Genomic DNA, 16,991 nt, shown 5'->3' on the forward strand with positions numbered 1-16,991 from the left:
CTACACATCTTATACTAAGACTTCTGTATTAACAAGCAGCTGGTTTGCAGCCACAGAACAGCAACAATCCTTTTTTCTTGCTGCTTCTTGCAAAAGAAACCCTTTTACTCACAAAATAAGTAAACTGTCAGAACGAAACATCCTAATCAGTCTGATCAGCATCCCAGATAACTTGCTTATAAATTCATTATGTACTTCTGAAGTAATGGGTGGTATGCCAAAAAACTTCATTTCTTATTCTTCTTCTTTGCAAGATGAAAGGCTAAATTGTATGTTCAGTTGGTCTAGTGATCTGTGGAAATCAACTTTAAACTGCCTAAGTATTATGTGTGCATTTTTGTTTTCAACCTGAAATTTCCAGATTTCCTCCATCTCCCTTTTTTTTACCACTTCCTGTGTAAATAGTACTTGCATAGCACTTGGTCCCAAAAGTAGGGGCTTAAGTGGCAGGTCAGCAGCTTTAATTTATAGTGTGAATAATGCTATTGGTATACCTGAGGGTGGGGTTTGGCTACGTTTGACATTTTCCTTTCACTGTTTCCTTCTGCATGAACAAACACCACCATGCTTCTGACCAACTTCCACTACTCTCACTCTTCTAGAGACATTGTTTTCCTTTCTCTCTTTCAGAGAAATAGCTTTTTATAAGCCAATTTATAACTTGTTTTTTATTTTTTTACCACTAGTACTTCAACACTTTCCCTGCTCCAGTCCTGTACAATACCTCTCTCAAACACACATATTGTAGACCATGAAACTTCATTGGACTCCACTGTTGCCTCCATCATTTTATGGCATTTTGCATGCTTCCACACTACAAATTCTTGTTCTTTGCCAGCTGCTGTCTTTGGTTCATATTCTGCATTTGTGTTCTTCCATTTTGTTCAGCCTTCAAGTACCCCTAAATTGTCCCCATTTTCTACTATCACAAATTCATTCTATGGCACCAAAGAGCATCTACCACCTGCTCGCTTGGCAATGTACAGTGCACATTGTTTAAACATGCCATTGTTGCTACCACTACAGTATAATATTTTCAGTTATTGTGGCCCAGAGCAAATGATAAAAAATGCTCTACATGTGATGCTCACAGTAACCTATTAGAAACTTTTCCAGAAATTTGGGGATTTCTCCCCCATCCTCCTTGTGAATAATCAGCTATTCTTTGATATGTCAGCTGCTCATTTCTCCTCCAGTAGGACTGCTAGGACCATCCCCTCTTTAATCTTCTATTCTACTAACCTGTTGTGTTCTCTGAGCAAACAAATATGGCTCAAACTATATGACAAAAAGTAACCTTTGAAAAGCCTCACAACTCTATAATATGTGTGCTTGTTTTATCTTACTGAGCAATGAGAAAATGTGTTTTCAGCAGTCTGTTTTTTAAACCATCAAAGTCAAGAATAAACTGTTACAAACTACTACCAAAGTTTTTTGGATTTTTTACAGGTTCAGAGTTACGTCCGTACGGAATGGGATCCACTCGATGCTAGCTTCAGCACCAAGGAGCCTTATCGGGTTCACATAGTCGAGCACTCCATCTCCGCAGACAAAGAGCCCATGGCTGACAGCTGCGTCTACGATTGTGCTAGGAACAAAATTCAGTGTGTGGCAGTCACCAGAATACCACTGCCATCAAAGGCCATCAGCTGTTGCAGAAATGTTACAGAAGACAAACTAGTCCTGGGTTGTAAAGATTCATCAGTAATTCTGTACGACGCCTACAGCCAAGTGACTCTGTTAGCCCAAGCAAAACTATTGCCTTCATTAATGACTTACCACCCTTCTGGGGCCATATTCGTGGTTGGCAGCTCTCAAGGGGAGCTGCAGCTTTTTGACACAGCACTGTCCCCAGTTAAAATTCAGCTGCTGGCAGAAGAGTTTTCACCTGAGGCAACTTTGCAATTCAGCAAACACTTTGATGCGTCTAGCAGCCTCGTCCAGATCCACTGGGCTGCTGCTCAAGGTGCATCTCCCTGCTCTGATGACACAGATATCCATGATCTTTTGTTGGTTAGATTTGACAAAGGACCCTTAGGAGTACTTCGCTTTAAACTAGGTAAGTTACTGAGCACATTTATTGAACCTTAGGCTCTAGAGGAAACATTTGTACCTCACAAGTTTTTGGTAGCTTGAAAACATCCTCATTTTAGATATATGGTACCAAAGCGTTGAAAGTACACAATTCCAGTGATGTCTGAAGATGTGAACCAAGGACTCCATTACATTTAACAATTATTTAGTATCTGTTCTTGTGGGGTCTGACAGAGTAGGATCCTGATTTCTTGTATTAGGGTCCTGTTATGTTCCCTGCTACTCTAATAATGCGTAACAATTTATCATATTGAAAATTATTTTCATCTGTACTATGCAATTGTAAGAATTGTATTCCTTCTCTAGTAATACCTGCAACATACCAAAATAAGCTATATGTCATAATAGGATAGTAATGCTATCTCTTTAACAAATGAATTATTGTTTTGTATGATGCAACTGTCTTTTCCATTACAATTTGTATTTGTCCCAGTACTCTGTTATTTCTGACTTTAGTACATGAAGTTACACCATTTTTTCACTTTAAGACTTCACACAAGAAGGAAAGTTTTCATAACCTTCAGAGAAGTTTGGTCTCTCAGTTAATTTACCAGTTGTGAATAAATGAAAATGTAATAATACACAACTTAGAATTTATGTAGCACTTCTCATTTTAGGTGTAAGGAGGCTTTAAGGAGTAAAAGCGTAACTAACTCTTAATTTACAAACAGAATAACAAGAGTGAAGGAAAGCTGAAAGGCTTTTTAAGAGTTACACAAGGAGTCAGTGCTTGAACTAACAATAAAACCCCTGTTGTTCATCATCAGTGAGAACCGTATTCATTCCATTCAAGTCAAGCAAGTTACAGGGGTGCAGACCCAGTGTGAGAGTGAAAAAAACAATCATGCTTAAATCTTCTGACTACCAACCCAGTGTTTCACCGTGGCAGACAGCCATTTCGAATATACTCATCCTGGAAAATTTCAGCATTTTGCACATTGTCTGTCCAAGAAAACAGAATTGCCTTTGTAGATCTTTACAGGAGGTTTTTATGACTATTTTGTATAAAGCTATTGAGATTAGGAAGAAACCCATTTTTTAAAAAACTAGGTGACGGTGAAGTATGAAACTCTACTTTTTTTTTTTTTTTTTTACTGTTTAAGTCATGAATGTGCTGTTGTCTGGGCAAAATGTCGTCTAAAAGCAATGCAGACCTAAATATTTGAAAGTCTGATTTTACAAAACCTTAACTACATATGCCAGTGCAAAAAGATAAATTATTATAATAGGATGTCACCAACAAAAACATTGGGCTGGTTTACAGTTATACAGTTTTAAACAGAGCTGAACCAGCTGAACCATGTTGCTGTCATCCAAAATTACTATTAAAGCAACTGTTTACAAATTACCATTTATTTTGAGATAATTCAGCTGCATTGTGTTCAATGACGGGTTTAATAGTTGCAGAGCACCCCAGAACACTAATTAAAACAGCTATTTGATGTTTTTGTGCATGTTGGCCATTAAAAAAAAACAACTCTAAATTACCTCTTACCTGTCAAGCAGAAGGCACTCTACCAACATCTACCTTGCTTTTCTTCAGTCCTCCCTCGTGGGGTTTACTCACAACAGCTTTCCAGAAAGCACAGCTTTTCCCTTGCTATCTTTAGCACATTTATGTTCTTACGGAGGCAAGCAGGCTCTCAGTGCAGGGATTTAGAGGCCTTTCCTGCTAATTGCCAGCTTGTAAACTTAATTGGACTGTCTCCCTGGGCACCGTTCCTAAATCAATTAGGCAGTGAGTTGGCTGTCACCTCTTTTTCCCAAGTAGGTTGCCCGGAAGCGCACCACCCAAGAGAAGTCAAGCATCCAAATGGGAAGATGTTGACCTCTACAGTTGAAAGTTATCATGGTTGAAAATTCATTCTTTATAATTACAGTAAAATCACTTCTAGGAAGAAGGCAAAGCCCTCCCTGTCCATCCCTCCCTCCCTCCCTCCTCCTCTGTAGTCCACTGCGCAAAAACATGCTGTTCTCTATTGCATCCTGATTTTCAGCTTCACCACTCAGTTTTCCACGCTACCAAGGTAATGCTATGTTAAACAGTCAGCCCCTCTTCCCAACCTCAGCAGTTTTTAGATCTCCGCTACTGAAGAAATAATGCACATATAAATTATACTGAAAACTTAGGGATCCATGACAGAAAAATCCAGGCACTCAGGACTGAAATCAAATCTGTAATTAACTCATGGCTATGCAGTGTAGCTCTTGTGCCTCGTGCTGCAGTAGAGCATTCAACACGTAAGGCAGCCCAGCTAAGTAACTTAGGTCAACAGAATAGGTCAGAAAAGTGGATTTGAGGCTGTGAACGTGCTTAAAATTTGGCTTCCCTTAAGGGGTACTGCTGAATCAGCACATATGTCTTACATTTGGCCTCTAATTTTGTGAATAGGGTAGAATTGCTGCTATGGTATTTTTTGTTTTGTTTTGTTTGCTGTTGTTGTTTTTGTTATTTTTTAAACGTATTTTTCTGTTAATAGAATTACATACTAATACACAGAAAATTTTCAAGTCAATACTGTAGAGTTTTTGAATGTTTGTTTTTTGTATATAGTAATCAGCTACTTTTTTTAGAATAAACTGTTCTTACTGGCACCTGGAACACCTCTGTTTTTGCTGTTCCAAAAAAAAAAAAATTTTTTTGGATCCTACAGATATTGCATCATACATAGCATTTTCTGTAATTCCTTCAAGCAAAGAAAGATCTCCCAGAAAATACAGCTGAAAACAAGCCATGTAATTGATTCTGAACTGCATATTTTTACTAAATCACTATGTATGTCTGGCACTCCAGGTAATGTCTGTTCTCTTGGATTCATGGAGTTCTAGTGCTTTGTTTTTATCAGTTATAAATTACATCAACATTATTTGAATTGTTTCCCATTAAAGTCTGTTACCTATGTCAATGAGAATAGGCAAATAATTTTTTAATTTCCAGCAGCCATTTTAAGATCTTGGACAAGATTTGTGAATCTTGTGTTGTGCTGTCTAGTTAGATTTATTTCAGGAAAAGATTCGTGTTAAATTTACCCTCAAACATTAATGGCAAATATTTTTAGTGTTTAATGCCAAACTCATTTTTAAAAGCACTGCAGCTTCTTGTCATTGATGTCAACCCAGCCCTTGGATAACGCCAAAGTTGATACTAGTGCCAGTGGCTCAGCGCTGCTGGCCTAGAAAGATATTTTAAATATAATGCTATATTTAATTAGCATGCAAATAAGTATTTTCATCTTCACTTAGTGATTAATGTGAAGATTTCCCAACTTATATAGTGCTTTAAAAGCATGGAACGTTTAAGACAAATAAATTCTACTGTAACAATTAGATGTTATCACAGATGTGCACTCATTAAACATAGCTATTACACAGTATAACGTCCATAGACTTTAATATATGCAAATATTAAGTGAAATACAATAGACAAACATATCTTTTCTTTAATAGTGTTACGAAATTAAATATTTCTCTATTACAAATGTGTATATATGTGTGTGTATGTATACAAGTGTTTTTTTCCCCCCAAAGCATCAGATCTGTATTTGCAAGTTCTCAGCAGGTTACCTCACCTCAAGCTATAGTCAGATGTTTTTCCTGCACTTTTTTCCCTCTATTTTTATTTTCTGTCACAAACAATATTCACAACAAAGTTTACAAAAATTCTCTGAGATCTCTTTTCTATATACCATGTCTGCTTTTCTCTGTTACCAGACTTTTTTCCCCATCCATCCTATGGCTCCAAAATTCATTTTGAAAATCAGCTTGTTCCCTTTCTCATCATATTTTTTTCCTTGAAATTAATTTTGACAAACACCATCAGAATGGAGATTGAAATTTATTTCTATTTCTTTTTTTAAATGTTTTTAATTAGTGAGAGGGAAACAGTAGGTTTATTCTGGTCTCGTTCAGATATCTGGAGCAGTAGCAATAAATAATATGCTAGCACAGTGATACAAAGCAAGAAAGAAGTACTAAAATGCCATGCAAGGCCTATGGCACATGATCATCTAGCTAGTCAGAGATGATAAAAACCTTACTCTCGGCAGTTTTTCAGTCACCTTTTCTGTTCAGAAGCTGAGACCAGCAAGTCAAAAAACCTGTGAATCTGTTTTAGTTAATACTTGCCAGAGACTGAATGCTGTAAATCATGCTCTCATGGAGTGGGCAATCTGTCACTTTTTTTTTCTTTCTGTTATGGCAAGCAAGGCCATGGTTTCATGGGTACAAGTTCAAAGGTTCCTAGTTGTTAATATCTTTCATGATATCAACATATCAGAAGAAATACCTCCCTTAGAGAATGTTGCCAGGTTAGAAGTTAGTTCTAGGGCAACTGCAATATAGGGAGTAGAAGAGTTCTTTGAGGTCTGAACTGCTGTAAACTTGTATACTTTGGTAAGTCTGTGTGAGACTGCTGCTATTTTTTTTCTACTGTTGTCCAGCAGTATTTCTCTACAAGAAAGTGGTGCTAGAAACAAGAATTTATTACCTCCCACACAACCATAGCAGACTGAGAATAAGCTTTTCCTAACGTGTTTAAAACAAACTTCATTACATTATGTTTTCACTAGTGGGTATTGGCCACATTCACCCTATCCTCCATGCGTGAAGTTCACTGATAGTTTTCCTCTGCTGTACAAAGCACCCTAAATCTAAATAAACTAAGATAATAAGTAGCTGTATCACATAAAAATTTAATAGTGAAAATCATTAACTTAAGCTTTCTGATTTTAACCAACACCAATTATTTTTAGCTGTGCTGAAAAGTAGTCAGCTATTGTTTTACACTACTCATAACACAGTCTTTGGTTTTAATATTTCCTATAAAAGGTGTGATCACGAGAGGACAGCTGGGCCTGGTGGAAATCATCCACCAGTACATTCAGTATGATGAGATACACGAGGCAATTAATGTCCTGAACACCATGAACTGGAACACGATGGGTCGTCAGTGTTACATATGCTTGAGTGCCATTGTCAATCACCTTCTTAAACAAAAGCTTACACCAGACAGAGAAGGTAAGGGACTGATTATATTTTTAATGTATTTTTGTGGAGTCTTTGTAATTCTTGTGTGGATTATGATGATATATTTATTTACTTTATAAAGAAGACAATAGAGATAATCCAGACAATCGTTTGATCATGGTACTTCATAATTAAATGTCATATGTAGAGAAATAATTTCAGTAAAGTCTAGATCAATGTGTTGATTCCATCTTAGTTCACGTTTCTATCAGTAGTGAAAGTAAAATAATGCGTATTTTAACATATATAGGATAGGCATGAGTTAATATGTATAGCACTATCTTATATGTGTTATAACTTTGTTACATTATAAATTTAGCTTACTTCAGGCTAGTGTTAGTTAATACAGGCTTCAGTGTTTGTTTTATCATCATACTGAGGCAGCACTGGCTTAAGGAGGGACACTTGCCTGTAGCAGGGACAAGAGATTTTAGTATGGTTTGTAAGGTGCTTATGAAGGGTCATTCTTTCACTACAAGATCCAAAAGCTTTGAATACACTATCCTCTGCTGCCTCCTTTAGGATTACAGCTTTTGTCCTCACTGTAGTCTTCTGGCCCCCTGCAGTAGTAGCTGGGGTCCCTCACGAGAAATGATGAATTTTAGGCTCAGCCTCGTTTCTGCTGAAGCCTGGTGTCATGCCTTCCTCTTGATTTGCTGTGTATCTTGAAACTCAATAGACTTCAAGATTTGAAGTGCCTTGATTTAGCGAAGGTGTTATCCTCCAGTCTAGCAGGCAGACAGCTGGGGACCAGGCATCTTTTGTGGCAAGAAAGAATACTTAGGGTTCTGGTGTGTTTGATGATAGAAAAACTCCAAGGTGTCCTATGTCGCTGCCAAACCATCAGCTATCGCATTTTGGGGGATCTGATTAAAAAATCCCTGTATTGCAAATATAGCATATCAATTCTAAATAAAACATGCTTTTAAAAGAACCTATTAAAAAAAATATGATTTTAACACTCTTGTAAAAATATGCACATTATAAATACATGTCTGTGTTTCCCCCATGCGGCTTCCTAACGCTGTTTACAGCAGATGGAATTTTATTCTGTCTGGGAGTTATTCTACATGAAGCTGACAAATTTGGCATAGTAATTTGTTTTCTTTTTTTATTAGCAAAAACCCAGTGAGGCCTTTTATTTATAGCGATGTGGCAGTTATCTTTGAGATCTTTATTCTGCCTTCAACATCAAGCTGGGCTATCTAATGAATGTATAACTGTGCTAGTAGTTGCTCGTATTCCATGTAGGTTGGAATATTTCTGAAGTACAAAACATGCTGTCAAGAAAACAGCAATGGCAAGAGCGTACGGCTTGTTTTCACGAGGTACTGCTGTATTCAATTTAATCTAAATTGACTGCTGCTTTGAAAGAAAATACCTTTAAAGTTCAGCTTATCTTACTGTCTAGATTTAAGATAACACAAAACCTAATTTACTAACAGTTTGCCTGTGTTCCTAACACAGTACTATTAGCACATTTAGTGCAATCAAGCCTAATAAAATAAAATGTAACTATGCTCGGAAATAAAGAACCTTTATCGCTAAATACAGAAATGGCTAGTTCAAACAAACGCTAATAACAGAAAATCAATGAGATATCGTCTGCCTAATGAGACAATAGGTTGGTTGTATGTTGGTTTTCAAGCCCCCACAAAATTCTGATGAGCAGCAGCGATTTGCACGTCCACCTTGAAAGGAAAACCTGTGTTGGTATAGCAAATTCTCCCTGTGCCTTCAGAGTGAGCAAGACTTCTGTCAGTTGTTTTGTTTGGACTGTGTGACTTCTGCATGTGTTGACTGTCAAGCAGAAGTCATATAGCATAAATATTATCGATCATTAAATTTCATCTCAGCTAAGCATGTGGGACATGAATGCCTAGTGTGTATTTTCCTACATTGCTTGTAATTTTGTATTAAAAACATGTAGCAAAATGGCTCAGAGCTAAGGCTGTGGAGTACACCAGTCAGAAAGTATATAAAGAGAAGACAACTTCTGTAACAAAAGGGCTTTATTTTATTGATTACAAGAGAGGTTATTCTGTTTCCAACCACTACACGCTGTAGGAGAGCCAAGCCCTTAGGGTTTCTAGACCCTTTTATTTAAAGTTTGTAAAGAACTATTGGCTGAAGGAGGTTCCTTAGACCTCAAGGCCATCACAAGAAAGGTTCTGTCACCTGCTGACCTAACACATAAGAATAATCCCTGAAAAACTGAAGTTCATTGTTGCCTGCCTAAGAGGACTAAGAAAACTGGAGCTAACAGAGTTGATCTCTACTGGACAAACTTGTTCAAACTGTATTTTTCTTATGAGTCACTTTTAATTGTATGCTTCTGGTGAGAACTAGATGTGTTATAAACTTTTTCATCTTTTTGACAGCTTTTGTTGCTCAAAGTCATTGTCAGTTCTGCCTCAAAGTGAAAGTTTATATGCACATTTGTGTTTGTACAAGCTGTCATATTTTAATTTCATCTGTCCTACAACAACATCACATTACATCAGTGTTTGAGGAATTTGACTGACTGCAAACATGAGCAACCTGTTGTAATTGAAACAGTTTCACTTGTTTCATTGCTGCTGTGTTTGAACTCTACAGCACAGCTTGAGGCAAGCCTTGGAACCTTTTATGCTCCAACAAGACCCCTCTTGGATACAACCGTGCTGGAGTACAGGGACCCCATCAGCAGATACGCGAGAAGGTTCTTCCACCACCTGCTCAGGTGAATGACAGTTTCAACTTCTATCAACTCAAAATTAATTGCATATTTCAATAACTACCTACTTTAATGTGGTTAACATTTTCCAAGAGGACCACCCCTGAAAAAAATGCATTCATTGTTACTGTTTGTTTAACTTGCACTTCATTCCTTTCAACTACAGTATTGCAGATAAAATGTTATTCAGAGCTCTTCTATCATCAATACACATAAAATGATTCACTCTTTCCCTTTTAGATTGATAGAAAAAAGATAACATGCATCTGAGAGATTTATATTCACCAACTGCGTGCAGGTTAACTATTGAAACAGCTTACAAACTTGGAGAAAATCTTGAGTTTAAATAGATGCTAAATTGCAAATGAACAGTATCATGCAAGACGTTTTTGGTTTTGCACCCTTGAAATCAAAGACAACAAAGACAACAATTTGGTTGTTGTCACCCTCAGAGTGACATTTTCCAGCCACTTTCAGTACACTTTAAGGTCTAGAAGTCTTCACCATTAAAATACAAGAAAATGGAATGTTGCTTTCATCTGTAAATTATATGATGTTAGAAAATTCATAATACCAAATTCAGCTAGAATTTATATTATGTTGATATATGACTATATTTGTGTAATACATTAATAGCCTAAATTTCAATCTGTTGTAAATATCAATATAAGCAGTTCAACCTGTTCATGTGTTCAACCACAAATACAACTGAAGCATTCCCTCTGATAATTATCCAGTCAGTGAAAAGAAAGAGAAATTATCTGAATGATAACCCAAATGTTTGTAATGACTTGTTGAGGACATGCTGAGGAGACTTGCAACGTGCCCTTTTTCTGTGTTCCATCCAGATTGTATACGTTGTCCGCATATGCAAAGTTAGGAACTTCAAGCTTCTTTGATGGTACAGTGTGTGCTTCTTTGATGGTACAGTGTGTGCTTCTTACAAATCTAAAAGAGAAATAATTTATACTGTCTTCTAAATTTTGAGTCTGAACAGGATCACCTTTCTGCTAAACGGGTCCGTACCAATGCGGTAATTATTCTAAGTAGAAGAATGCGCCAAATATCTGCATAATGTGTACCAGCTTTTACTGGAGTTTTCTTGATAGATTTGGCCACAGTACAGGGTGCAAGCTCTGCTTTTGCCTTTCTCCTAGAAACCAGCAGGGAAGATCTGTTGCTGCAGTGGCCAACTATAATGGCTGTGGGCCAGTTGCCTGCAGAGGACAGATGCGGAAAGAATGCCTCAGAGATTGCTGAGAGGTGTAATAGGTATAGGGCTCTTACATCTGCTAGAGAAAGGTGTATTCCCTCTGACTCAGGATTTGCTTCCAAATGCTAGCAGGCATGCAGAGGCATGGGGCCCTGGCTGAGCTTTCAGCCCTTGGGGCTGCTGAACACAGCTGAAATACTGACTCAACCCCCCTAGCAAACATGAAGCTTCGGTGTCAGAACGCTGCCTGGACAGCATGAGACACAGATGGGAGGGGTGCAGGAGGGTCTCCCCATGTGTTTTACCTCCACTATAATGCGGCCCTTGAACAATCTACTGTTGTGGCAGTTTCTTGAAAGAAATGAATGTTGTTTTGCTGTTTCCCTATTGTCAAAGGGATTTGTATTCAACTGAATCAAAGTGATAGGATCATGTGATTGCTGCAGAACAGATGGTAATGCTTAAAGCTTATCTGAGAAGACATAATCCAAGTACAAAATGAAATGTTCAAAAATGGGAGATTTATCTGATAGAAAGCAAGGAAATGATGTCCAGAGCTGATCTTTATTGTATTAAAGTGGCTGTGCCTTAATTGCTGTTTATTTCCTTTTAGATGTTTTCTTAAGTGACTAGAATGATTTGAATGTAGGCTAAAAAGCAAGTGCTACAGATTTGCTGGAGGAATGGTAAACCAGCTGGATGGTTCTGGGTGAGAGAAAGCCATCTAGGCATGCTGCAATGTCTGGGAGAATCTCAGCGAGGCACAAAGCTCACTAATTCGTCCAGGCATGCAGAAGTTGCAGCCTCTGCTGTTACGTCCCTCTCTAAGGAGCCAGCAAGGCCAGCCACATCTGCCAACCTGCATTTATGACTGTGGGTTCAAAACAGGAAGAAAAGTCTGCTCTTGCCTTTTTGGATCAGCCTATTATACCCATCAGGTACTGGAAATGGAATAGTCTTCCCACTACCTGTTTGTCAGAGATGACAACTTTATCTGGATGTCAGGAAGGCTGCATTTAAAGTCAGTTTTATGCTGTCTGTCTCAACCCTTCTTATTTGATTCATTCCTTTTTTATTTTTTTATTAATTTGGCACTAAATACTTGCAAGCTAGTTACAAATAGTTAATGAATCTCTTCACAGTGAATCTGTGCTTCCACAGATGTGTATATAGGACCAAAGAAAATAATTGCAAGAAGACTTAAATGCAAATGCACCATAAACTGTCAATGCCAACTTGACACAGCACTAGGGTATGTTTGTTACTCTCTTGCGAGCAAGAGGAGACAAAAGCAAAATAGTCACTTTGTTCCCTATTGCAACAAGAAGCAGAGGAAATGCAGAGCTTCTTAAGTTGCATGCACTGTAAGTATGGCTGGTATTCAAAAAATATCCCCTGGAATATAGTAAGGACTTCAGCAATTCCTTTGGGCGTCAGAGAAAGCAAAAAGCATATGCACAGGAGGCAAATGTAGGTGACAGTGAGCTGAAAGACACTGGGAGCCAGAAATTCAAACATGGGGTAGGAAGAGTGAGGAATGTGGCTTAGACACGTAAGTGAAAAACAAGGAAATGAGAGCAAAGGACTAAAGAGAGGGATAGGGACATGCAGAATAATGCAAAAGGGTAGAGTAGGAGTACAGAGCGAAAACAGACAACAGTGTAGGATGTGTGTGGTGGGCTATAGAGGAGACCAGAAGCATAAGGGGTGGACGGAGAAGGGCGGAGTCTTTCATGCAAGATTAAAACATTAAAAAGCTTAAATGTTTCTAGATCTACATCTGAAAAATGTTCATATAAACAAAATTCTTCACCCCCACCTCCCTGCCCCCCCAGCTTTCCTTTGAATGCCCCACCAATCTGCCTTAAGCCTTTTCTAGAAGGACCCACTCTTGGGAGAGAAATATTAATTCATTCTGCATGCTGAGACAATCTTTGACCTGCCTGCTGAGTCTGCCAAAAAGGTGCCAGTTATTGTTGTACTTTTTAAGATGTGAGTGTCTGTGTTTACTAGAATTGAGAAATGCAGTCACCTTTTCAGAAAGGCTATCCTCACCTTGTAATAATCATGTGCCAATGATTTTAATCTTTACTGCAGGCGGAAAGGTTTTATATCCAGTTGCACATAACTGGAGACATCCATTTTCACATTATCGGTGAGATTATAGGCTAAGTATTTTTCTGCCATCAAAAAGATCAGTTTCCAGAAAAAAAAAATAGTGTTGTGATGGTAGGTTCCCTCATTTAGGTATTGGGCACTTTAGAAAGAAGGTGCTCTGTAACAACAGAGCTGTATTGCAAGTATGGGTTAGAAAATGGTGCAGCAACCTGAATGGGCCAAGAAACACTGAGGGCACGACTGAAATGTATTGCATTTAGAAGGAAGGAAACTGTCTTGCACCATATTTAACAGAGCCACGTTATTTGTATGTTTCATTACAAAAGCTAAGTTTTTCTATTTGTAATCCATGCAGCATCTTCAGGTTTCCACTAACATAGAGGCACAGAGTTTTGCAGGTATAGGCCCTGAATAAAGAATATGGAATACCTTCAAAAACAGGCATTCAGTATACAAAATTAAAATTAAAGGCCTCTTAATTATATGCCAGGGATCCATTACAACAGTATTTATGGAATGAATAATTATTTTCACTTTAAATTCTTATCTATAATTAAAAAATACTGGAACTGAATTACAAGTATAAAAATATATCTTAGGTGTTCCTTGCCACTTGAGCAGCACTCCTGTATTTTATTATGATGTCACTACTTATAATAATATAATGCATTATATCATTATGTAAAATGTTGAGCAGAGGCGGATTTATTAGGAAGCCTTGGGGAGCTGTAACCTCCTTGCCCCCACCCTTTTGTTAAGCGCTGCCTACGAAGTGTATTTGTGTAATGGGGGAGTGGCTGCACAACCTCCTGCCTCTGGATAACAGCCTCATCTAGCCGTGCACAGAACATGGAATGGGATGGAATAGTTTTTCACTCGTTAACTACAGCATCGCTGACTCATGGCTTTGCTTCCCTCTGATCAAGCATTCGTAAATTGGACTTGTCATGTTTTCTAATGCATGAAATTATCTTGTTTGTTTGACACACTCAGGCACAAACACGCGCCGGCTCTATTTCATTGAAACTTTTCTCTCCTTCTCAGAAAGACAGTGAGGAAGAAACATGGCATGAGCTGGAAACGAAGGCAGGGTTGGAAAGTGAAGTCTGAAATGCATCTGAGGAGCTGTGGAATTAGAATGCAGGCCCAGCTCCGTGCTTCTGCTGTGCCCTTTCCTCCTTTGTAGTTCTCTTCTTGTGCTTCTGAATGCGCAATTTAAGGATCTTTCTTGTTTTGTTTTGTTTTGTTTGCTGTGGAAAAACACTAAGATTCAAAACCATGTGGACCTTCCCATCTGGTAATTCCATTATCCATCCCCCTTCTACCAGCTCCAAGTACAAATATGTTTCCCTACGAAGCAAAGCTCTGTTCTAAATACCAGGACGGTTCATTTGCCTCTTTCAAGAGAAAAGCACAGCTCTGATCATATCCACTCAGAGAGTTTTGAATGGATTCACAGAAGTATTCTGCTTTGTACAAGTACAAAAATGAAAGCTATGTATTTTTGCTGTTACTGTTTTTATGCTTCACCCCAGAAGTGTCGTGCACTCTTCCAGTGTCCAGTGTAAGATTCTGTTGGTTTAAAGCAAAGAAGAATTTAGATACATGTTAGGCAGAACATTCATGATGTAGTACAAATTTATACACAGAGCTTGACTGAGGTCTTTTTAAAATAAAAACTAGTAAAGGAGATGAGAAAGTAGGTGATCCTTAGCATCAGGGGAGATCTGTTTCCAGCCAGTACGGTTTCTTATCAATCACTTCACTATTTGAGAGTTCTGAAGTGTACTGCTATGCAGCCTGACATGATTCCTTGACACAGTTACCACTTACCTCCAAGACAACCTTTGAAAAGCTAAAATAAAGCTCTTTCACCCTGCAGTGACATCACTTATGCAGTTCTAACTAACCCTTGGTAAGCAGGTTCTTGTATCGCTACAGTGCGGTCTGCAAAGTAGACGTGCACCGTGACTATTCCATCCTAAACAGGACCCTAAATCAAAGGTGAGAAAATGCCTCAACACCATAATAGTTCCCAATCCGATTTGCTCCCAACTGTATGGAACTAAGGGACAAAGTGAGCAAAGAGCTTTTATGATCCTTTTAAAGAGCACCCTAAAAGTAGAATCTATAATTATATTGGTACATAGTGTGTCACAAAATACGTATAAACATTAATGATGACATGGTTCAGGACTGAGAATGTCTTTTATATTCATAAGGTAACCTATTAGGCATTAAATTATGCCTTCAGATAAAATGACCGCTGATGTCAGTCAGGTTCTCTATGGTGGCCACATGAACAGAATTCATCTCTACGGGAGTAAGTTCAGTAGCAGCATTCTGACTAAAGTAGCACCTTCTGGAGAGGACTTTGAAGAGTCATTTTTTGTCATCTTGTAAGAACGATCAAAACCAAAGGTTTTCATATAGCCATGGCACTGATAAATGAGAATTTCAATTGCTGTGATGGAACTGCACATGAAAAGATCCCCTGGTCATGCTTCTTGACCTGTTTTAGAAACAAGAAATAAAGGCACCTATTCAATGGAACTAGATTATTTTTTCATTTAAAGAGATATTTAAATCTCAGGAAAAGTTTAGAATGTCTTTGCTTCAGTCCTATATTGCTAATGAGTTTTTTCTTAAACCAGCTCCACAACAGGTTCCAATTTCAGGCAGATGCTTTGATGCCACAGGAGTAGCTCCAGGATTTAATTCTCTAGTGACGAACACAATGTACGAAATACTGAGCAAAATATTAGGGAAAAAAAAGAGGAAATAACATGACATAATTGCTTGAGAATAAAATCACGTGAAGATAAAGCACAAGAAGTCTCTGACAGAGATTTGGGCAAGACTTTCTGCTGAAACTAATGGGAGACATTGCTTGAAGCATGGGAAAGACGTCCCCTCCCACACACTTAGGGCAGTCCCAGAGCTGCTCTGCTGTGGTACAACTTCCCACAGCCACCGACGGCTGGCTGCTTGGTGGCCCAGAGTGCCATACCTCCTCCAGTTCTCTGCTACGTCTCTACCCGTGGGACCACACTTTTAAAGAGGAAAATGGAATAGCCATGACAGACTAATGTTCTTTGTGCCAAGGCTATCCCCCCTATGCTGGTTAATCTTTGATATTAGTGCTTTTAGAAGCTGAGCCCAAATGGAAACCATTGTTGTGTTGTGTTGTGCTATGTAACTGATAATCTGCCCTCAGAAAGTCATGTTTCCTTCTGTACCAGCTGTGCAAATCCGAAGGACTTTGGGCATACATCAAGTGCGGAAACAGCACAAAAATATACCATATTCATGGACGAAACCAGGAGAAAAAGTTCTTAACATATCTTCATATTTAAGCTGCTGCGGGAAGTCAGTCAGCTTTCCTTTGCGTGTCATCAGGTACTCCCTACTTATCAACTTCACCTAGTCACTATTGCTGTCTCCTTCTGGAGTGGCCACATCAGGGCCTCGATAGGGCTGCTCTGGAGGACAAACTCTTTCACAACCAGCGCCCCCCATGAGCAGCTGCTCCTGTCCATGGGCTACGGCTCTGGCCCAGAGTCTGCACCTGTGAGGGCTCTCCACAGCCACCTTCAGGCCATATGCCATCCACCTGGGATCTCCACAGGCTTCAGGGGGACAACCTGATCCATCTGGGTCCTCTTCATGGGCAGCAGGGGGACTTCTGCTCCAGAGCCTGGAGCACCTCCTTCTCCTCCTTCCTCACTGACCTCGGTGTCTTCAGGATTCTTTCTCTCCCATTTTCTCACTCCTTTCTCTCAGCTGCTGTTGCACAGTGTTTTTTCCCTTTCTTAAATTTGCTCC

The 16,991-nt window shown here is 38.8% G+C and overlaps 1 protein-coding gene across 4 annotated transcripts in view; it reads left to right on the top strand.

Moving 5' to 3' along the window:
- WDPCP (WD repeat containing planar cell polarity effector) overlaps positions 1–16,991 on the top strand; it is a 151,937-nt gene that overhangs the window by 76,694 nt on the left and 58,252 nt on the right. For all 4 annotated transcript variants that reach the window (XM_048048375.2, XM_048048377.2, XM_048048372.2 and 1 more), the window contains exons 12-14: positions 1,450–2,059; positions 6,922–7,110; positions 9,718–9,841. In XM_048048375.2, coding sequence (XP_047904332.1) covers positions 1,450–2,059; positions 6,922–7,110; positions 9,718–9,841 — 923 coding nt within the window. The remainder of the gene's footprint in view (positions 1–1,449; positions 2,060–6,921; positions 7,111–9,717; positions 9,842–16,991) is intronic.

The sequence above is a fragment of the Anser cygnoides genome, chromosome 3 (genome assembly GCF_040182565.1).
Source record: "Anser cygnoides isolate HZ-2024a breed goose chromosome 3, Taihu_goose_T2T_genome, whole genome shotgun sequence".
Lineage (NCBI taxonomy): Eukaryota > Metazoa > Chordata > Aves > Anseriformes > Anatidae > Anser > Anser cygnoides.